Genomic DNA, 24,128 nt, shown 5'->3' with positions numbered 1-24,128 from the left:
ATATATACACGGTAGCTGTCAGAAGTGGATCCTTTCATGGATTTTCATGAACAAAAAGGCATAGATTTGCAAAAGAAAGCCCCTTTCTTAAAAATTCTAATATTCCAAAGTTAAAAGAAGATCTGAAGATTTACTAATGGAAAAATAAACTAAAGTACAGGAATAGAAGGAGGAAATGCATATCGTAAATTAGTCTTCATTACCATGTTTCATCCTGGGAAGAAAGTGATGGTCAATGTTTATGTCATCATTGCATCAATTTTAGATTTCTTCTTGGTATTAATGCATTTTTGGAGAGATTCTTGATTGATATATTTGCATGTAATGAAATCTTGTTACAACAGAGGTCAAAGCTATGCTAGCCCTTATAGTACCAGATATAGTATATAATTTTTACTTTTTCTTAGGTGATGATTGTTTTCCAGTCAGCGGTGGCACTCACAAGTAACTGTATGGCTGATGATCAGTAGCAGTGCTTTTTAAAAACTGTAGTATAAATATATATTCAGTCAGTCACATTTTGACAGATAACATAAAACCAGTTCAGTTTGTGGAGTAGTAAGTTGTGTGCAACGAAGCTTATGGCAATGAAATCACTGCCTGACCCATGATGCAACGGCTGAACCCTCCATGCTGGTGCTATCTGAACACTGGCAGGTCAGAACTCAAGGAGGAGGCCTTCAGCAAGCCAGGTCGCAGAAAAATCAGAGAGTTCAGAACAGGGCTGTCTTAGCTGGTATTTCACTGTTGCCTAAACCGATTACATAGAGACTGCAGAAAGGTCCAACCCGCGTGGTGCTGCTAAGCCCTCTTGGCCAACACAGCCCTGCCTCGCGCACAGGCTCCGGGGGTGGCCACTGCCAGCAGGGAGGTACCAAACCTTCCCCGTTCTAGCTACAGTATATGCAAACAGCACAAAACAACAGCACTTTTCTACAATGGCAACAGAATTAGGAAGTTACGGTGAGTTACCAACAGCTAAAATGAAAAGCAGTTCAGAAAATATCCGGGATGCTCTGTGTTCCTCACTTTTCTCAGTTCCTCAGCTTCCTCTAAGCAGCTCTTAAAATCCCTTGTTCTTTCTACACCTACAGTTTTACAACCACACTCCCCAACTGTTCATTGTAACCTCTTAAATCTCTGAATTCAGGAAGTCAATTTAAAGAAATAAGTTTGTGCATTAAAGACTTCCTACAGCACTGGTAACTGCTTTTTATTTTATCAACAGGAAAATCTACTGGGACAGGAGTTCAAGCTTACTGAAGGTGAGGAGAATATGTCAGTTCCATCAGAATTTGAATCAGTTTTGAATAAAGAAAGACATTGTAATATTGAGAGATACTAAAATAGATTAGTTTACTTACGTGCACAGGATAGACTGGTCTTCTCGATCTGTGAATAAAGAGAAAATTAATTAGGGAAAATGGCTATGTCCTGACAAAAGCACTTACATTTATAAGGATTTACATTGAACAGCCTAGACCTTCCAAAACCTGGCAATCCATGATTAGTCAAAAGTACTGGGTACACATCTTATTTAATTTGCCCTTCCATTTAAATAAGCATCTCTAATGGAAATATTTTGTACAAAAAATGAACAAAAGGTTAAGAGTTCAAAAATATTTTTTGTAAATTCCATTAGAGATGAACTGTAATGAGGACAGCAGAAAGATCAGGCTCTCTATAAGAAGATTATAATTGCAAATTTCAAACCTGAAACTCAAGTTTTTACTATGCTTATGAAGTATGACTAGCAGCCTACTTGAGACAAAGTCTGGACAGATAAGGCATCAAAAACTAAAATGTTTTAAGCTCGTCATGCAAAGTTTTAAATTTTGAAAGCAGAGCAGTTCAAATACCTGAATAATGTAGTCTCTATTTCATTTCAGACCAAGAGACAACTTTTATCAAGAGGACAAGTAATTTCTCTGAGATATCCTCCGAAGAGTAAGATAAAACAAGATACTTCACGTATTTTACAAGAGCATGTCAACAAGTACATAAGTATTCTTCATGCTTTTTACTATGAACAGGACCATGAAATGCATTGTGGATCAAACTTTATAAAAAGGTGGACCAAAGTCTCCATTTCCACTATGTGAGGCACGTAAGAGGTTTCTGCGCAGCAGAGTCCAGTACACTGGACTGCAGTGTTATCCTAAACAATGCTGCAGCAAGGTTTAGGATTACATCCTAGCTCCATAACCTGCTCCTGCAGGATTCCCCCCTGCTTATGCTTTTGGAGTCGGAGTTTCTCTTTACCTTCAGAACTTTTACACAGAATTTTTTACGTCGCTGATCTCAGGCTGTGATGGACAATGAACACCCACTGAGGTTTCATAATGTGCTCCACAATGCTAAACTATGTTGTAATGCTCCATTGAACCAAGACTTGCAGAAAAGTCTGTGATAATGGGAGTCTTTACAATTTGCCCTCTATGTAAAGATGCATGACTAGCATGTTTGCTGTGATCAGTTCTGAAGTAGAACAATTTTTTTCACTGTGGGAATGGTCAAGCATTGGGACAGGTTGCCCAGAGAGGGGTGGTTCTCCATCCTTGGAGCTGTTTGGAAGTAGACTTGAACAAGGCTCTGAGCAACCTGCCCTGGCATTGAAGTTGGCCCTTTGAGTGAGGCTGTCACGGACTGCCTTGTACAGACTGTAGAAAAATCTTCTGATCTAGGAAAATAAATTCTCAGGCAGGTCAAATACATTTTTGAAAAGTGTGCATACTTTACAAATCTGAGACTTGAGGCAGATAATTAAGGCAGAAACAAGTGTTTCTGTACGGTTTGGCATTATTTATCAGATGCAGAGCTAGCATTAGCCCAGTGGAGCCTCTGGTCAGAGGTTAAGACATGAACTCCTTCCTCCTTTTATTCAGTGTGTGGGGTGACTTGTAGGGCTACCTATCTGATTGCTTGCCCCTGTCGCCGACCCTGTATGTAATAAATACCATGAGATAAACAAGCTTTCTGTACTGTGTAAAGCTAATGGAGATAAATTCGACCTATTAAGCTTGCAAGTTGTAATTGCTGCCTGGACCACAGCCAGTCTAGGAAAAGCAGCAGAGGATTCCGCTATGGCTTGGATTGATATTAAACAACTGTTTTACTCCCAGGTCCTCAATAGCTATAACATTAACTGCTTTATTGATCACTCACACAGCAAATGGTGCCACTTAACTGCTTTATTCAGTAAATTGGTGCAAAATGACTCATTACATTTCTATTGGAGATATTTGTCAGCAATCAGCACAGCAGGACTCTTCCACATAAACATTTGGGAGGAGAGGAGCTGTGAGCCATGTTTATTTTTCACTGCAGGATATGAGCTAGGCTTTCTTTGAAGTTAAAAAAGTGAGAACACAGTAGAATTTCTGCTAAAAATACACTGCTGTGTAAATAGAAACTATGGGCATATATTGATATTGCATCACAAACCCATAAATACCATAATGAAAATAAAAGTGACTCCTTGATACAGAGTTGCCAGTGGAATTTCTGAGCTCAGGGAACATTAGAAAAAGTTGGTCTTCTCCAAGCCAAGTATTTTCTCACTACTCTTTGCTGCCTATTGCTGCCCTTCTTTTACTGCCCAGTAAGTGAAAAACCCCTTCTGAAGGTATCTCATAAACTGGCCCACCACAGGGATTTGCATGAGTGCATGCATATGGGCAGCTTTGCTGAAATGTAAGAGCAGAAGAAGGATTAGGAAGGTCAGAAGTTGCACCAGGTGCCCTCTGGGATAGAGAACAGGCTGTGCAAGCCAAGCCTGAGTTACTGAATTTCTTTGGACTTGATCAGCCCAGCCCCTCATGCAAGTACAGGGAACAAATCCTGCTTAAATGGGAATAAGATGGAAATGGAGGGAATGGTGGCTTTTTGGTCCTGGAAGGACTCAAACTGAAAACAGGGACTGCTGGGTGGTTGCTGGCTCTCCAAGGATGCCTTCTGGTGAAGCAGCACTTTGTGACTCTGACTGACAGCAACTTGCTTGAGGGCGTTTGGGGGTTCTTGGAAGGAAAATTGAAATTATTTATTTGATTTCAGCTTTCTCTTGTAGTCTGAAGGGCTTCCAGGATTGGACCTATGCAATTTGCCTGTTCTCTGTAGGTGAACAACCCCATGGCATTCTTGCAAGCTTCTCTCTTGGTCAGTGGATGTATCCCCTTCTAACTTCCCTTGTGCTTGGCAGCCATATGAAGTCTCGAGGCTTTCAGCCCTGTGGCTGAACTGTGCAGCCTGTCCTGCGAAACCTCATGCTGACAAGCTGTCCTGTTCACATTCGTGGAGGGAGAATTCCAGATGTTACTCTATTTCCTTCAGCAGTTCTAACAAATTGCAAAGGTAATGATGAATTATATCAGGAAATCTGATCCTATTCTTTTATGACTTGAGCTGCAAGTACTGGTGCCATTTACTTTCAAGGGCTCTCCCATTTGATTGCTCCTATTTCTGTTCCAGAATATTTTATTCTATATAGAAAGGACTGTGCCCTATTTTGGGAGTCTGCAACTTTATGTGGGTAGATCTATCAGAAGAGAATACTTGCACGAATAAAACTCCTTAAACATAATTCCTGGGGCTTAAAAAGTAAGAAAATATGTCTTCTAGCTTCCAATATCTTTTTGGTTAATGCCTTTTTAAAAAATTTTACACTACCTGGAAGACTATCACCCCCTCTATGTCTATATTAGATGTTTCAGACATTTTCTAATTTTTTCCTCAATTTTTAATATAGAGGTCTACACTTACATTCTAAACCCCACCAGCTTTCCTAAACATGCAGTTGACTCTTTTTTTTTTCTGGAATCTGCTTAGCTTTTTCACCAAACACCTCCAGATTGCTTGTAAGAATCATATGCCCCTCTGTTCTTGATAGACCAGCTAGCTCTGCTTAATCACAAACAAAATCAGATGGTTTATCACAATGAAGCAGCAAGTTGGCAGCTTTACCATAAAAGGAAAAAAACAGACTGAAACCATGTTCCAACACTCGCTTACTGCTTCTTTACATTTGTTAATAACTACACTGCCTAAAGGGGACATTTCTGTACAGTCCTGCTGAGGACACAGTAAACAGATGGCTTTTCACAGCAGCCTCCTTTTCTGAGATCTTGGGAACTGTGTTTCCCTCCCATACCTCCCAGTAACTACCAGGTTGTTTGTTTTTCCATCTTTAACTCAAGCTTGCATAAAAATGGCTTTGCAGAAAATAGATAACCTTCTTGAATCTGCAGAAAGCTATAATATATCTTCCCCATGATGATTTACTGCCAGAGAACTTAATAAAAGCCTAATCATCCACATGGAAACCTATATTTATTACTACTGCTACATAACCTGACTTTTCACATTTGTATTGTTTATCACTTATTTGCTGTTTGCTGCAAGCAGGGCAGAAGACAGCAGAATCACTAATCCTTACTGGACCGGTGTCTCAGCTCCATCATCACTGGAAGCTGGCAGTGCTGCAGAAGAAGTCATCCACCCACCTCCAGCTTCTCTTCCCTGGCCTGCACTGCCCTCTCCTTGCTCCAGCATTCATGCAGCCACCCTGCACCCCAGGCAGGGGTGACCCACCTTAAAACTAATTCAGCAAAAAGCAAGAGGTGGTTTTCACCTGGGGCAGTTTTGCGTCATGACTGCATGAAGACTGGTGCTGGCAGTGCAAGAGTTGGAACGAGGGGGTTGAGCCCTTCGTGTGGCAGCTGTGCCACTGGGGAGCTACTTCATCCGAAACACGGGAGAGAGAGGTGGGTGCAGAAGCATAGGGTGATTTTTTATGATCGCAGTCTCTAAGAGTAGTAGTAGTCAGCTAGTTTGTCTGTAAAGACAGTCAGTGGGGCCCAGTTCAGTGTGGTAGCTCTTGGGGACAGATATACACACAAAATGCTCTCGTGGAATATTATATTCTCTTAGTCTTTTAGATTAAAGAAAACTAAAGTGGATGAAGTTTATTCTTGTTCTGGCTGGAAATGAGCATCAGTGACTGTGCCTGGGCAATAATCATACTGCATGAGTGAGGTAATCAGTAGATTCAACAAGCACCCAGTTTGAGCATGAGACAGCATGACTGTGATTTGTAAAAGGGTTTTAGGTGCTCAGAACCACTTGAAACAAGTGGAAATTTTACCTCTGCCCAGCCAACGTCTCTGTTAATTCCCGTGTCCTGTGAGATGTCAGCTTTTCTGCATATTTGGAAGAAAGTCCAATTATCTGATTTCTGTTAACTGTAGCTAAGTGTTATTACCAGAACAACTTTGATGGGACTTAAACATCATCCCTAATAAATACACTACGCAAGTAAGTCTCTAAAGCAGAGGAGGAGTACAGAGTGCACAGCTCATGTTTTTTGCTGGATGTTTGTGCCAACAGAGGAGAGGGTGAGAATGTGAAGGGCTGTGATTCCCAGATGATGAGCCTGCAATAGGACCAGCGATCTGCAGACACTGAGGCTTGATCCACCGAAAGATAAAGATTCCCTAAGACATCTGAACAAGCTGATTGCTCTTGGCCAAGTGGCCCTGCTCATGAAGTACCAGAATATAATTATTCAGTCTCATGAATCTAAGATATATTGTACTTTGGCAAGAAGAAACTATGCAAGTTTCCCAGATAAGGAGCAATACTGAAACTTCACAAGGAAAACATTCAGTGCCCTGATCCATGTTTATGAGTAAGAATTTTTGTTTATATTCCATTTGCAAATATGCTTACAAGAAACTACGAAACCCTCTATGTCTATACATGTTGCATGCACACACACACAATCATGTTGACGCCCACTTTCACCACTCGAATGTGAATACAATTTGGCTGAATAACTAGAGTTATTTTGAGGTTTGGTTTAGTTTTGTGCACAAAACACGAGTACATTTTTACAAACAAAAGCACGGCTTTAAAACCAGCTGGGGCCCTCTTCAGAGATGGAGAGCCTCCAAAATGGCATGTGCAACTAAATAAGCAAGTAAAGCGTGGGTGTCCTGGGCTTGTGATGCAAGTTCTTGTGGGACTGCTCCCCGGCTGCCGTGCCAGCTGTGCGTGGTTAGGAGGGGAGGCGGTGGAAGAGCATTCTCTTAAAGGTTCCACTGCTGATCTATTCCCTCCTCTTTTCTTTCTTCTGGCTCTCCCCCTCCTCTCTGCTGTCAAGAAGAATTCTTTGCAAATGGGGCACATGAATAACGAGGCGTAAAGCTTCCTCAAGAATTGGTGGGGCTAGGAAATTATTATGAGCACCAAAAAAGTGAATAGAAAGAAGCATGCACTCCTGCTGCCTCCCCCTCCCAGCACCCAGCCTGGGAGTCACAGCTGAACCCAGGCTGTTCTAGGTGCAGTTAATGACCACAGCGAAGGGCGAGCCAGCTCCAGTGGCATCACTGCTGCCTGGGAGAGCATGTTAGGAAGGACAGGAGACAGAGAGAGGAAGAGTGAGAGACCCTTATGCTGCTGGGATCAGGCTGATCTATGCTGATACTAGCTTCATGTCAAGCAGAAAACTCATGTACTGTCAGGCCAAAACAATTCTCCTGTTTCAGCATAGGCTGTAGTATTACGTTTTTTTCTCTTTCCTGCAGATAGCTTGTAGCCCTTACCTAGCTGGTTTTCCCCATCCCATTTTTAGGGACAAGTAGCAATATTCTGCACAGCTGAATGAGCAGAACATTGCTAATGACCTGCAGGAGCCAAAAGCTTCCTGCAGAGCTCCCCTGCAAGGCTTGCTGCTTAAATAAAGGATCTTAGGAAAAGAAGACTGCTCTGACTTCAGGGCCTCCTCAGAGCCCTGGACAGTGCTGGATGCAGAGCACAGAGTTCAAGACATGATCTGGAAGAAAGATACATGACCGTGGCTTAGTGGGATGAGCTTATGCCAAGTAAGTTTCTTATAACTGTGGTTACATCAAAAATTGTATTTACTGAATCATGTTATTCTGAAAGCACCTGCCCCCTCAGTCCTAAACATATTTTATATGCCTCTCTTCATGAATAACTCTGCTGTTACAGTAAGGAGGAAGGTCTGTTTTCAGGATGCCTTTTATTGTTGCTTTATTGATCCTCCCTCTCTGCCGCGCTGTAGCTCTGCCTTCTGGGATGCACTCAAATAAAAGAACTGAAATAGCTCCAGAAAAAAAATGTCATATAAGCCATAGGAAGAAAAAAGGTTGATATTGTAAAGTAGATACCTAGTGTTCTGGGTTTAGAGTTGAATTAACTATATTTTGAACACTTGTATGTCTGAAAATGTAAGATTCTAAAGTTAGGAACCTAAGTTATAATTAGGGAATTGACTTCAATACGTAAATAATCTTCAGAAGTTCTAAGGATTTTGTTATTTGGATTATTTTGTTAGCATTACGGTTAGTACATATGATACTCAGGACTTTTTTTTGGGGAAAGACCTGTTTTGATGCCTTTGATATCAATCACCATTGGTGTGTTTGTGTGTGTGTGTGCTTATATATAGTGCTTGTACCAAAATGACAGGGATTTGGTTGGTATTTGCAGTCAGTAGAAGTCTGCCTGGGGTCAGGCAATTTAGACGGCCTGCAAGCCTGTCACATGTAAGATGATCTTTTTTTCATTGTGGGGAAGGACTGCGTCTAGTCCAAGTCTTGGTTTAGGAAATAGCAATTAACTATGATATGCCAAACTGACTACTTGTAACTTCTAGTAAACTCATCAGGGTCATATTTCAAGTAGGACAAGTACAGGAGTACTGCAATCCTTGTGATTACAACGTGCTGTGCACCTGGAGAAATGCTGTGACTTGTGTAGTCAGATGAAGTGCAAGGTGGTTTTGAATGGATTAATTTCTCAGTAACAATCACTGTTCTATGTATGTGTGTATTTATTACAAAGAAATCAACACCGGGTACTACTCTAGCTGCTAAACTGAAATTTCTAGATGCTGTTTATTGTTTTCCCCAGCCAGACCTAAAACCTACAAGCCCTAAACCCTTAAATCCTTAAGCTCCAAACCGGGAAGCCTGAAGCATTAGGGCCGAGCCTGCAAACCTTGCTGCACCATAGTTACTGGCGAGAATTTCTGCAGGATCAGGCCCCTAACGAGGGCATTTAAATTTCAAAGCATTTTGCAGAGTCTTTGTTTCCTGGAGCCCCCGAGGTCTCTGCAAGATGGCAACTGGTCATGTCCCTGTAGTCTGCAGGTGTTGCAGCCTCATACCTTCATCGCTATAGCTTTTTCATCCCTAAATTTGTGATTTTTCCCTAGAGCAAAAATCCCTTAGTCCGTCAATAGTGACTGCAGGAGGAGGAGAGCACTGTGAATTTCGAAGGTTTTGTTTGCACCATTTGGGGCCTGACTGCTTTCCCATTGCTGCTCGTTGCCGTTATTGTTGGAAAACAGCATATCTCAACTTAGCATTAGACTGTAGCCCCAAAACATTATTTGAATTTGCTTTGCTAGGAGACAGAGAGAGAGGAGCAACGCCGACAGATCCAGCAGCGCTAGCAGCTAACTTTGGAGAGTTACTCCACTGGTGGAGAGGGAGCATTTTCCATGCCCGTATTTGCCAAAACTATTTGCTTGACTTTGAAACCTTCCCACACGCCTCGACACAGATGGGTAAAAGGATTGTTTTTCCTTTTTGAGTCACAGTGTTTGTGGACTGCCGTTCCTGCCAAAGAATTCCTCTGAAACTTCTAGAAAGCCTGTGTCGCCCTCCGTAACAGATCTTTTCTGGCTGTGCTTCTTGCAGGAGCACATGTGGAGTTAAAGGTGTTTTCTCCCGTGTTATTGTGCAGCGATTTCTAAGAACTGCAGCATTAAACTCGCCTACCTTGCAGCATGCTCCTGTAGGCTGTGTCCGCAATAGCATAGATGTGGGGTGGCATCTCGTGCCTCTTCTTTCCCTTGTACATGTCGATAATCTTCTCTGAATAAATGGGCAGCTGTTTGTATGGATTTATCACCACGCAGAAGAGACCTGAATAAGTCTGCAAGGAAATTCAAATAAAAACCGGAATTAATATTGTGTGCCATGTCTAGTCTGGGAAACACAGTCATCAGCTGCATTGAGCTAACAGGGTTTTAGCAAATAACACTCTTTTGTATTCTGCCTAGTGTGACAAATGAAGCAGCGATTTCTGAATGTACGTGTATGGGTGGTTTCCAAGTGCACAAACAATTATTTCTAATAAACAAACTGCTAGAAAGTATGTGAATTTAGCAATCTATAGAAACACTATGCTTTGATCTGATGTTAGAGCTTCTTGACTTCAGTTATTTTCAGAACAGCGTGAATCACTCTTATCTATGGTGATGTAACAACTGTAATGCTTCATAATATTTCTTTTTATGTGTCTTTTCATACCAGAGTATGTCCTCTGCTCAGGTAGGTGTCAAATTTTTTAAACTGAAATCCTAGGTAAGAAGCTTGGATTGATGTTTGAAGGCGGCTTTGTAAAAAAGATTATATGAACACCATATAACAATAATGATTGATGAGATTCCTTGAAAAAAAGATTTCTCAAGTTCCAAATAGATGTCTTAACAGAATAGTCATGCCTTCACTATATGACTATTTCTGTAAGAAATTTAAGGAAAAATGTGGTTTCTGTTTACAGTTTAATTAAGGTATTCATATAAAAATATGTACATAAAAAACCAAGAACATTGGCTACCAGCTGATTGCTGTTCATCCAGGTTTTGTTCATTTTTTTTAATTTGGAAAGCTCCAGCTATTGAACTGGGAGCAGAAATAATAGCATATGATAATAGATGGTGAGCCACATATTACAAACAGTTACTAAAAGTAAGCAGTTTGTAGGGTTTCCATTAAAAAAAAAAAATCTGAAACCCTAAAATAAATAGTTACAAACCTATGGGATTATAATTGCAGGGGTATTGGGATATTTAAGCTGGCCTACGGCTGTTAGTTTTAAAACCATGCCAGTTTAAAAAAACTGAAATAATGAAGTTACGCTCTTTCTAACTTAGGCATAAGTGGGTTTGGCTGTATCTTTTTTTTATTGCCGTGCTGTGTGAATGACTGCTTTGTGGCGTGCAGCTGCTGCCGTGCCTTATTCTCAGGGCTGTGCCCGAGGATGGCTCAAGCTGCCTCGGTTCCCCCAGCCCAGGGCTGTAAAATGGCATCTGGGAGCCTTGGCTCTGGGCACAGGGATTTCCCTTTCCTGACCATAATAGGAAATGGCACAACACGGTCTCGGCACAGCCTGAGCGCTTTATATGGTATTCAGCAAACACGGTGAGAGCATCCATCAGCATCCAGCAGCGAGGAGCAGGTTGGGTGCTCCATGCTGGGCAGGAGAACGTCTGGGGTGCTCTGGGTGGTGATGAGGACCTCTCCTACCATTACAGGTTGTGACTGCATTTCCACAGTCTCGAGTCAGATAACAAGAAAATCAAGCTCAAGTTCTTTGCCAGTTCTCAATATCCTCAAGCTAAAACCTTTGATGTGGAAAGTAGATAATTACTGTGCTGGATTTTCATTGACGCCGGAATGAAACAGTTCAGAATGAAACTGTGCTATTTGTGTCAAAACGTATGTTGCGCTCTATTCATATTCATTTTACGGTTCAACCTGATGATCTTAAAGGTCTTTTCCAACCTAAATGATTCTGTGATTCTAAAATGAACTTTAGTGCTGCAGGGACAATACACTTGGAAAGCAGTAGTGTTTTGTCCTAGAATGACTACCAGGGCTGTTAAGGAAAGGATAGCAAGGCCTTCATTTTCAGTAGAAATAGATTTACTGTATGCACTCAACTAATCATTCCCAACCAACTAAATAAAATAATAGGAGAGTAAATTTCCAATTCAGGAAATTATTTAGGCCTCCCTTCCCTGAGATTTATAGTCATTTGCCTGACTTGCCACATGCAGGGCTGTTTGCACACTCAGGCATACGGTAACATACCTTTGAAGAACTAACCCTGAGGCAGAAGAAGCAGGTTACTAAGGCAGGGCAAAAGCCTGAGCTGAGGAAGTTCAGGAATCCCCATTTCTAACTGGACTGTGACTGATGCCTTCTCTCACCTCGGGAAAGTTGACCAAGACCTCTTGGTTTCACCAATCGTAGTTCTAGGTATCTGCTTTGCAAGGATTTGGGGAAAACTGAGTAATGTATGTGATGTTTTGAAGATAAGCGAGTCAGTTGGCCAAGCATGTGATTGAAAGTGGGGGGTTTGAAGTTTCCATGCTTTAAATCATTCTCCTTGGGGCACAGTCTACCCCCGGCCGTATCCCTCCCTAGAGGGTCTGGAGACAGAACATGGTTTGAGGTATCTTAGGGATAGTGTCCATAGGAGTGCGGAGCTTGTGTGTCCCTTGGACAGTCACTGCTGATAGGTATTTAAGAGAGACTGGCACAAATACACACATCTATGTTGTAAATTCCTAAGTTTGGGCAGAAGAATCCCACTTCTGATTCTAATATGCATATATAATTTTCTGTATTTAAGAAAGCATTTTGCACTGTTAGGCGAAGACGGAATTAGTAGTGCCTATGAGTACAGGCACAAGAAACTCTACGCTCAAATCCACTGAACTTGGGTTGCTATTTTATTGATGTTTATATAATCATTTTTGGTCAAATTTGTGTCTGGACAAGGCATATTCTGTTTGTTCTGAGCAATGTGAAACATGAGTTAGTGGCAACGCACTTCTTGCCCTTCTTTCTTAATTATCTGTGATGAAGAAAAAGGCCAAGGTGTTTTTTCACAGTCACTCTGTGAATTTCTGCACTGAATCTTTTTATTTAAAAATATCTAGTATAAATGCAAGGGGCAAAGGGGCATATTATTTATTTCTTTAGTGGAATTGGGAATCCCCATTTATGTCAGTGATGCTCTAAAGAGGAAAATGTTAAGGTCACGTTTTCTTTGTATATGTGGCACTCCAAGGGAGGCAATGTAGGCATTGCGTGGCAAAGCCAGGAGATTGTTGTTTACAGTTAGTTTTGCAAGTGGATGAGAACAAAACCTCAAATTCTGTTTAGATGTCCCCTAATTTTTTTTTTTTTTTTTTAAGAGGTATTACAGTATCTAGTGGGCCAGCACTGTGTAAGGCTGGACAGTTTTAAGCAGTTTTTGATTACTGAAAATACTAATAACTTCTTGTAATACAAGTCAAAATAATTTCTTTGTAACTGTTAATTTACCACCTTAAAATCTAGTCTCTTGAGAAAGAAAACTTAACTTCAGATACACTTCCATTTATGTCTCCATGAAAAATTCTTTGATTTCTAATTGCATTATCCACTTTTTGAAATTAATTTCCTCTTCGTGTAGAAAGTGAAAGTTGCACAAAGTAAACATATTGGGAATCCTGGAACATCTATGTGAGTATTGCCGACATCAACAACACAGAAATAAACCCCACACATTTTATCCCACTATTCTAGTAATTCTTTTCAGATCTTGCAACAACGCAGAACATTTTCAGACAAATTCCATTTTAGTAATTAATGCTGCATGTTCTGATATAATAGCACATAGGTCCATATGTTCACCTGCAAACTTAAAATCCAATAAACTCAAATACTGAAAAGATGGAAAGTCTAGCTTCTTTCAGGAATCTTGATGATGTGCATTTTAATACATTCCTGAAGGAAAGATCTTGAGCTTAGCTCTTTTAAGTTATGCATAACAATTAAATAGTTCCTTTGTTGTACTATGTAACTATCTTATTTTCTGCTTCATTTCCTACTTTCCAATTTAGCATTCTTCATATTAATAATGAGAGCTCTACTCCTGCTTCTAAAACCTTGTAACTTAAGCTCTGCACTTTCTTCCACTCATCCGTGGTCTGTCATGCAAGTAAAATTTTCGTAGATTGAGACTGTAGATTACTTTTTTCTGCAGCACAGCATAGGGATCCTCTATGTAAAATCAAAGATAACGGCTACGTTCCATGGAAACTTTCTGGGCTTTCTAACTGCAGTTTGCTCACTGTTCATGCAGATAGATTACAGGGTTATTAACGTCAAAATACGCTTATATTAATATACTTGTGTGGACTGGAAGACAGAATAATCTTGGCCCTAATTCACATGAACATAGAGAAGATTATAATTTGTCTGATCTGTAAGTTGACCAACAAGCTAAAAAAAAAAAATGTTTTAGTGGATGCATGACTTTGGTTCAGTAACACACTGGAGCATATGAGTACTCTCACTTTAATTCCAGTGAGTTTATTCATTTATTCAAACATAAGGTTTTACTCAAGCACCCACCAAATCAGAACTCGTCAGCTGCCTTTCAGTGGGAGTTTTGCCTGAGAAAAGACTGCATGATTTGGCTTTTCCGTATGTTCTTTCTGCAAGTTACTGGAAACTTGTTCAGGTTTACATTGAAGTAATTCAAAAGTCCTATTGATTTATTTCAAAGCAGCAGGACTGAGGTGTTGCTCAGCTATCGGAGAGTACTTTCCAAGCCAACAATATCCTTTCAGAATTAGCAAGCTTTGGGGAAGTAACCTTCATGTCTTTTAATTGAGTAAAGAAGCAATTATTAAAGAAGCAGGAGAGTCATGGGGAATAAAGTGAACTAAACACATTTTTGGTTCGGGATGCCACTGCTGAGGGGTGCGTACTTGCATGGCAGTGTTACATGCGAGGACTGTATCCCTGACATCCAAGGTGATCCAAGGTGGGATCCACCTTGCTCATGATGGGACATGGTAGCATGCAACAGGAAATGCCATGTGCGTGGTTGGTTCTACTTACATAAATTAAGCCTGAGAAGTATCTCTCCCTTAGATTGTGCAGCACTGAAGCTTCATTGAGGCAAGTCAGCTCTGCCATGTCCTCCACTTTGGAGAACTTTGGAGGGTTCATCTTCTGGATGTCATCCTTGCTCAGTGTCACTTTCTTTCCATTTTCTGCCAGTTCAACTGTCACCTCATCCCCTTTCTCTTCCTTGATACTTGCTGCTTCAAATCCATGTTTCTCTGATGGAATCCAAACCAGTCTCTTCGCTGACCAGTCGGCCTGGGCAAGTGGGTTGTTAATGAAGTTTTTGTCCACAAAGAGGAATTTCTCATCATCGCTGAGAGATTTTTGAGCCATTTTGACTCAGTAGACACCTGTTGAGGAAGCGAAATATTCTGCTTTAAAGGGAGGCAAATGTGGAGATGTTCCAGGCTAAACACATTTGACAAATCTGCCATGCGGTAGATCCAAAGCACTACAGATCCTGTGTCATAGCTCACATTTCCACGCAGATACTTTTGGGTGCCAGCTTAGATATCTTAGAGTATCTGTGTTCGGATTCCCCTTCCTTTGTCACTGTAGGTATGAAATCACCTAAACCAAAAGCTTCCTGGCACTAAAACAAATGAGGACACCTGGGCGTATCCCTTTATTTTGTTTATGTTGTACTGAAGATCAGGGAGAAAAGTAAGGGATAACTAATGTCTGTGCAATGAGACTCTCAGGACTGCACCAAGACTACCAGCTTCCTGCGGCCTCATCTCCTGCCCATCATAAAGTTAATTGAATTCAGATACATAAAAAATTTCTCATCACCCAAATACTGTTGGGTGCATACTGAAATACCAGTGCAATAATGAAATAATTAGTAGAAGAACAGTTCCCAGGCTGTGTTCCAGAAAGGACAGAAACGAACTTTTCTTGCAAAGAACTATTTCCAATCACTCTAATACCATTTCATTTGAAGAAGTATAAGATCAAAAAAAGGTCAAAAGAAAAAACAGAAAAAAAAAAAATTGTTATCAGTACTGCTGGTGAAGGAGAAGTAATTTAGAGTTATCCCCTTTCCACGGTTCAGACAGGGGGAACTGATCATTTATGAAGGGTAAGTGTCTACCACATGAGAGAGAGAAGAAATAAAACAAGCCTGGAAATTACATCAGCTATTGATACTCTGAGCCATGATGCTCAAATGGGAAGGATGATGCATCTGTGTAATGCAGCTGCATATGGATAAACCAGCATCGTGCAGTCACACTTGGATGAAGCAGCCAGATGTATCCGCTCCGTAGGTGAGAGCGACGGGAGGGGTTTGGCTGCTTTGCACCATGTCTGGGAGGGAGGAGGCAGCTTCTTCCCTGCTCTGGCCATTGGGGGTTAGGATGTAGCTGCAAGAGCTTTGCTGATAATGCTGGAGCTTTTTTAAGTGTTCTGCTCTGTCCTATGGGACACACAGCTCTAAATGAGGAAAGGAGTAAACAGAGGACTAGAGCGGTGCTAATCAGGAAACCTTCCATGCAGCGGAGCAGAGAGGGGAGCTGGGGAGGAGCTACAGTGGGGAGCAGAGAAGAGTGTGTGCCCAAGAAAAACATCTCCAGGAGACAGAGGCTGTTTCATTTCCTTATTGAGAATGAATTTAATATTTACAGCATTCAAACAAACATGAATCTTGAAGGAGTTTGGAGAACTGACTGCTAAAGTTGTCAGCAATCAACCCATAAGCAGAACGATATTTGTAAAGACCAAGCTCTGTGGTATGTAGCCAAATGGACACCCTGTGCTCTGGGAGTATCAGAGATTGGTTTCCAAATATTTGTCCCTGAAGCCTTCCCACAGATTAATGGTTTTTTTGCAAGGCCAGACGGTGTGAGGGGTCTGAGAGAGAAGCATGGATCATGCAGAAGGTGACAGAAAGCTCAAAAACAAAACTAGGATTTTAGAGGCGCCTAAAAGGGTTAGACGATATCCCACTGAAATTCAGTGGAAATTAGATGCCCCAGCTCTTTAAACTGCCTCAACAATTCTCTCATCTGAAAAAAAGAACAGCTTTCCTCTAAAAGTGCTCTATTCTAGAGCGTTGCCTAGAAAATCTCAACAGGAAAATTCACCCAGGTCATCCACAAGCACGCGATGTGCGTGGTGGTGTGGGTGAACGGGAGGGAGACCCTCACAGCTTGGCTCTGTGCGTGGCCGCTGGCCCCCGCGCAGTGTTCACCGCCGTCGAGTCTCTGCGAGGGAACTCTGTAGGATGTGGCCCTTCGCTCTCTCCCAGGGGATTCTTGGAAGAGAGCTGCAAGAGGAAACTATTTGACCTCTGTGTAGATTAAGGCAGAAAATGTTCCCTCGTTGCCAAGAGGGCTGGTAGAGCCGCACAGTTCCAATAATGGAGATGGTATTCTCTCCAGCTGAGCTTTCCAGCTGGCGGCCGCAGGGCGAAGCCGGCCGGACAGGGGAACAAAGGGAGCGCTGCCCCGTTGCCAGGGCTGCGGCTCCAGGAGCCGGGGGTCTCCAGGAGCCGGGGGCTCGGGGAGCCACGGGAGCCTGCTGTGGCTGCTCTCCTCCCGCTGCGGTAACAATGGGCGAGGCACGTTCTCCACCCCACTGCCCCAGCAGTGTGGGAGGAACTGCTGCGGCAATGGAGTGGGAGGATTTCGGTCCATCCTAGGCCCAGAAGAGAGAGCTATATGGTCATCCTGAAGCATCAGAAAGGTTGGATTGTGCTGCCCGTGGCTAAATGCCAAGTGACAGCACGTTCAAATCAATAGGAATTTGGTATGGCTGTCAGAAACACCAAAAATCAGACTGAACTGCAGAGCTGAGTTTCACAGAGTCAAATCCTGCTAATTTGAGGCTGCCCACAAACGATGATGGTGGAAATCAAACTGCTGAATCATCCTGACCACCTACCCTAAAAACCCAACCGAAGATAAAACTGTTGGCCTGCTACACAGCATGTCACCAGTGGGACGACCCGAAAGTTCTGCGCTGCCTTGTTGCCCAAGGACCGAGGGAAGGTTCCTTTCCTTGTTACATGCTCGGTCAAAAACATCTTCCACAGATTACAGCATGAAACTGCACATGTCTGTATTCTACTACGTTCTCCTACTTCTTCCTGCACGTAAAACTTTCTGCACCTTGTTATTTAAATTCAGTCTTTTTGAAAACGAGATGAGGTTGGAAGGTGTAAGAGGTGGCATGAGCTGCAGAGCTTGGAGAAACAAGTTTTTGTCCTCTAGATCTAAGCAATATGTTTGACTAGTTTGAACATGGTAAGAATAGACCCCCTACAAGAGAGTGGGAATAGACAGTCTCAGCTGGCTCTTGTAACTCCTCTGAAACACAATGAGGAGAAAACATGGATTTGTGTAAAAAGAACTTTTCAGCACTGATCCTCTGGAATCTGAGGATAAAGTTTGAGTAGCAGCTGAGTACCACTGTAGCAAAAAATGAAATGCAGTTATGAAGTGTGGATTAATGAATATTAATAGTTTAATAGATTAATGAATATTAATTAATGTGTATTAATATTAAAGGACAGTTTCTGAATGGAAGGGGTAGAAGATAAGCTCCACAAACTCAACTAGATTTGTCCTAATGAGGTGTTATGCACTGAACTAATGAGCTGCTGAAGCTTTCTGATTAATAATTGGCATTAAAGCTTCTGGTCCATCTCTGATCAAGATTGAACTGCACTGGTCCAGCACATGATTGATATTGGGGAAATGGGCCAAGGGGAAAGATTCATTACTGCCTATTGAGAACATTCCCTGAGAAGGCAAAATTTACCCCTTAGCCAGTTCCTGGGTTTCATCTGTAGTGCTGGCTAAGAGAAACAGACACCAATACCTTATCTGTGCAAGAAGTGGTAAGAGGTTCTCATCCATTCTTTTAGGTAGATGATAGCCCAAATCACATACTAGAGTAAATACTTTTATACTCAGAGGTGAGCTATCCTGAGGAAGGGAGGAGGAAAAGCAATCACAAAAATACTACTTATATGAAGTTTCTTGCCTTAGAAATGTGCCAAATTACTCCAGACTGGATCCATCTGTTATACTTGTCTAAACCCCAAATGTGCACGTACGCAGGGGCACGCATACTTCCACGGCTTACTTTCTATTCCTCCTTCTGCTGTCCCACTGCAGATATATCCGGCTGATCTTCACTGTCTTTTCCCTTATCATGTCAGTGACAGAAGTTGAATGCTGTCTTTACAATCAGTTTATCCTGAGTATATTATTCCAAGGACAAAGTATAAATACCTCCAGGAAGTGCACTTTAATTAAAAGGTTATTGGCCAAGCAGAATTGCCTCCTGAGTCAGAACTCAGAGGAACTGCTTTTTTCCTAATGAGAAGGTAAAGGACACTTCTCCCTTCCTCTGCAGGATGTGCATGTCAGTATAAAAGCTTATCACAGCCGTACAGGGAATAATTGTTAGACCAAAGGAACATATAACCGAGTATGTGAATTACATTCAGAAACCAAGTCCTGCTCTCATAAGTGGTTTTTGATGGAAGAGTGTAGCAGTAACCTGCTGCTTGACTCAAACTGCGTTTCTCGGGCTACAGTGGTTCTTGACTATATTCTTTGCAGGTTGCTTATGTTTTACTTTTCCAGTACTTAACTGAATTACCCAACTGAGCATTGCTTGAAAAAAAGAAACTCTAGGGGTGAATCCTAATCTTGTGATCTTCGTTTGGGAACTGGTTCCCCAGCACAGTTAGCTTTGCCACGAGCACTGCTAGCAATCCCTCCTGGCTTTTCACCTCTCCCCACTGGTCACCGGCACCACCCCTCAAATGCTTGCTCTCATCATGGACGTTTTCATCTGAACATGGAGGTATCATCAGTACTAGTTTATGGTTGTGCAACCATGGAAGAGGGAAAGTCTGTATTTTAAGAAAGAACATTTTCAGTAATTTCATAGGGCTGGGTTTTTTTGTTTGGTTGGTTTTTTAAAATACGTTCTCCATGTACTTTAATCAAATTGTCTGTAAGTGCCTAGGTCTCCTATCAGGTCTTCTCACCTCTGTTAATGCAAGTTACTACATAACTCTGATTAAATACTTGATAGCTCTTTTAATACTCCGAAGAAATTGGCCCAGGTTATTACCTGTGTTATAAACTAAAAATTAGAAAAGAAGGAAAAAAGACTTGAATTGCATCATGTGGGGATAGATTCCTTTTATCTAGAAAATACCAGCTCTTTCAAATACCCCCAAATGTCATTCTATTGTGTAAATCACATTCTGCATGTTCATTAGAATTCATAAATAATCCATATTCTAACTGGACTTTGCACGAGTTGGAAAGCTCTCTCTAGCTCTTGGCTTCTTCTAAAATTAACATACTTAAAAGAAAAGCCAACAGATTTGCCACTAATAAGTCTCACTGAATTATAAAGAGTTGGGATCCTCTGCATACATCTATGCATGCTACCATATATGGCGATGTTCTTCTCAATACTAGCTGTTCCACAAAAATGTAATGATAACAAATTCAAAACAAATACCTTTTAGGGACTAGCGTGTCAATTGCAAAAGAGATAATAAAAATCCTTGTTTACATCTAAGCGAATCCAGCCAGAGGAGTAGCATGTACTAAACTAAAGCGACTCCTTAATCAAGCGCTTTGCTCTCTGGGGGTTCATCGTTTTAGCCTCTGTGTGGCTTGAGGGAACTGGGAACTTTGGGAGTTCAGCGAGTCAGTCCGTGCACAGCGTCTTGCTGCAAGCTGCAAAGCTTTGAGTGAAAGAGAAGGTGGGCTTGTTTTTAAACAAGTGCATTTTAGAAAAGATTTTAGAGACCTATGGATTAGACAATAACGACAAACCTTCTGATTTCCCTTATATTTAAAATATCTCATATTGCTTCTTAATTATGCACACACATATGCCTCTCACACACATATCAACATTTATGTATGTGAGCATGCACACCTACACATACGTACGTTTATGCGTGTGTGAAAGAAGCAAGTGAACTTCTGGGATGACACTGAAGCTGCTTTCTATACTGCCATCTACTGTCGTCTTAATTTACTCACAGTATTTTGTTAAAGTTAGAAGTTTGTTGCTCTATTTTCCCTTTAAAAAAAAGAGGCATGTCACATTTGAAATTACTCGAATTGGTGTAGTTCAGTGAATTATCAGATTAGTTTTGCTTAAACTTTATTTCCCAGCATATTAAAAACACATATATGTAATGCTAAGGCATTTCTGTAAAAATGTTTCCATTTCTTCTTCTAATTTTTAAGCATTTTTCCTGTTTAGAGTAATTATTTTATTTGGTTATACTTTCTTTAAACAGCATGGGAAGTGCACTAAGTTCCTCTATTAGCACTGAAAAAGTAGAAATACTTAAAGAAGATCAGCCGCTCAGGCTACCAGGTTTCTTCTTTACTGAATGCAGATGTGAAGCTTAATTGCAGCGGGTACCTGCCACCACCCGGCAGCGCGCAGCACCTTGCGGGCTGCGTTGCCGCTGGCTTGGAGCGCAACTTGTGCTCTGCAGCCAGTGTCTTTAAGGCTCGATTCGGCAATAGCAGTTTTAGAAGTGACTAAGGAACAGGCTAGAACATCTGTGCACGCTTTCAAACGTGCGTGGTCTCTAATGCATTTTAAACAGAACCCAATCAGTAATACGCAAATCAGGATAAACCATTTGAGCATGTCCGATAGGTTCCTATTTCTAATTCGTACGGTCTCTGCAGGTTAATTCCCTGAATGTGTTTGCGAAGTAGCATGATAGTTAGCTTGCCAAACTGCTCCATCCCAAAGCGCGGCCAGCCCCCATCCCCATCCCCAGCAGGGTCCTCCGGCCCCGCGGTACTCACAGGCGTCCGGTTAGGGGAGCAGAGAGTGAATTGGAGAGTCGGGAACCTGTACAGCCACCAGCCGGGACAGTCCAAGTCCTCGCCGCCTTTGCAGCCTCTCTATATAGAGGAGGAGAATCTTGCCAATGGGGAGGGGCCCTGGAAACCACGTCCTGCTGGAAAATCCTCTCGGTACCTGGGTTAAAAAAGACAGCCTGAGCCAAGGACCTCATTCCCAGCAGGCCTACCCCTGCGCTGCCGCCCCTGCCCCGAGCCGCTCTTCAGGGAAGCTGGCTGGTTCTGGCTTTCGGAAAGGCATGGAGGGGTGCCCCTGACTCGAAATGGGTGCCCCTCACTCACAAGTTCGGAGGTGTTTCTTTTCATGGGGTGAACCTGTTTGGCCAAGCAAACGGACCTTTAACTCCTTCCTGCCTTGGCAGCATCCTCGCCCCTCATGGCCCCCCAGAAGGACAAAGGGCAGATCACGGTCCCATGCGGCACAGGAGGTTTCCCACCCACCCTCAGTGCGTTTTTCTGGAGCTAAGATAAGTCCCCGAGTTCAGGGGTTGCTTGAGAGAGGAGGGTTTTTCCTAACACAGCAGGGATGCGTGGGTGGAGGTTGCTCTGGGTCTCCGTGTGTTTATGTGACATCTGGAGCCTGGGGCTGGTTTAAGCCTCCTTTGCCCCTGGGGAGCAAGAGGGTCATTTCCCACCTCCCCAGCGGATTTGCCCAAGTTTCTCTTGTGATCCAGTGCACAGCTCAGTTCCTGAGAAAGGACTGTAAATATTTTTTCATATATAAGAAATACCTCCCTCTGTCCATAAAAGGAAGAAGAGAAGTGATGAATAGCCGAGGGGGAGCAGTCCCCGGGATGCAGTGGCAAGAGCAGGCGGCAGGCCGGGGGGAGGAGGGCAGGGCGCCGGGAGCCCGACCTGCAGGGGTAGGGAGCGATCTGGTCCTCGTCAAACCTCCCTCACACCCCCCAAACCTTCAGTCCCCAGCTGTCCCCCCTCCTTCCCCTGCTAGTAGCCAACAGCCTTGTGCAGTAAGACCTGTGGATGGAGACATCCCAAAAAGGGAAAGCTAGGATCCTCTAGGAATTCCCATCAACGTGCCAAATACAAAATACCGAAACAACCCCCTCTCAGCAACAGACTAAATATGGTGTATACCCAAAGGATCAGAGCACAGTCCTGGGTGAAATAATTTCTCTTGACATCAACAGTCCTGTCTTCTCTGGAAAATAAGCCCTCCTGGGGAAGATGGATGAGGCTCATATTGGTCTCGGCATCCTAAAAAAATACCTATGAGGGGAGGTTGGGCTGAAAACCTCTGCTGTCACTCGGTGAAAGTACCAGCACTTGCAGGTATGACAGACCTGTAGCCCCTTCTTCCAGCTCTGGCCAGCGGTGAACAAATTTGGACAAAGAGGAGAGAGGGGAAGAGCATCCAGATTTCCTCCCTGCAACATTTCAGAAGTATCAGGTACAGACTCATGTTCAGGCTTTAGCTGGGTAAGACCAGATTTGCCAACACAGTCACACAGTCCCAGCAGTTGCAGCCTGTCCTTCCAGGTGGAGGGTCAGTGTCCACTGCCTCGCGAGGTGTGGGGCTGCCAGGCAGCCATGCAAAGCCCTCCCAGGAGCTGAAAGGCGGCAGTGTCATATCTGACTTGTGCACGTGTGACTGTGTTGGAGCAAAGCCAGGGGAAATGATCGCCAGGACATAAATCCAAGAAACTTGCCCTTGTTAGCAGAAAGTTCCTCACTGGGTAGTTCACTTTTTTTTTTTTTTTTCCCTTTCAGTTTCTTGGTTGCAAACTTAGCTTTTAAATAGGAATATAATGAATATAGAATAATGAAATGCAAGGGGATCCTCTGAAAAGTATGATCATTTTAACATTTGTCAAAGTTATCCTAAGAAGTTCCTATTAAACCCATGCAGCTGTTTCACAAAACCAGGCACATTTTAATAGTAGCTTAAAAAGGAGTGGAAATTATTCCGGCTGGTTTGCAAACCGCTGCATGTGCACATGCCGGCTTGCTGCCTGAGTAGTGTGTTTAACAGAGGCAGTGGTGGAGGGTGATATATGATGTGACGTTAAATGGTGCTGGAAAGTCTAAAAAATATTTTTCTGGGACTGAAATAGTTGCACTCTCGAGCCATGTGGGGTAGGAACTGCTAAGTGTAAGTGTGGCTTCCAACCTTCACTTGAAAGTTAGCGTAAGAATATACTAATACAATCGCCTGGTTGGACTTTCCTAAACCTATATGCACTGCAATTCAAAGATGCATTTTACAAAACTAAAATATTTGCAGTAAGTCGACTGCAAATACAATTAGCTTGTTTCTCAATAAAAAAAAAAATAGAACCCATTCTCTTTGCAGAAACCTTTTCTCTTTCTATGCCCTGTAGCTGGATTTCAATTTTTTTTTTTTTTTTTTTTTAAACCAAAGTTGCCTCAAAATGAAAGCTGTGGATTCCCAGTGGACAATGCCTTTGTGACCACAAATAAGCTTTATTTAACCCCCCAATTTGTTTGTTTTAAATACTTTTCTAGAAAAATAAAGTATTGAGCAGCCTGCCCTTAAAATATCTCCTTGCTGAATTTGCAC

At 42.3% G+C, this 24,128-nt stretch overlaps 1 protein-coding gene across 1 annotated transcript; it reads right to left on the bottom strand.

Annotated features, from left to right (window-relative positions):
- Positions 1–1,364: 1,364 nt before the first annotated feature.
- MYH11 (myosin, heavy chain 11, smooth muscle) lies at positions 1,365–15,053 on the bottom strand (the record flags this gene model as incomplete). Its single annotated transcript, XM_009583276.1, has 3 exons — positions 14,712–15,053; positions 9,804–9,960; positions 1,365–1,392 (listed from the first exon to the last, which is right to left on the bottom strand). Coding segments are annotated over exons 1-3 (527 nt in total), but the record flags the coding sequence as incomplete, so codon positions are not given.
- Positions 15,054–24,128: the final 9,075 nt, after the last annotated feature.

This window comes from Fulmarus glacialis, unplaced genomic scaffold (assembly GCF_000690835.1).
Source record: "Fulmarus glacialis isolate BGI_N327 unplaced genomic scaffold, ASM69083v1 scaffold18508, whole genome shotgun sequence".
In the NCBI taxonomy this organism is placed as follows: Eukaryota; Metazoa; Chordata; class Aves; order Procellariiformes; family Procellariidae; genus Fulmarus; species Fulmarus glacialis.
The sequence above is the reverse complement of the archived record's forward strand: the minus strand, read 5'-3'. Positions and strand labels throughout refer to the sequence as shown.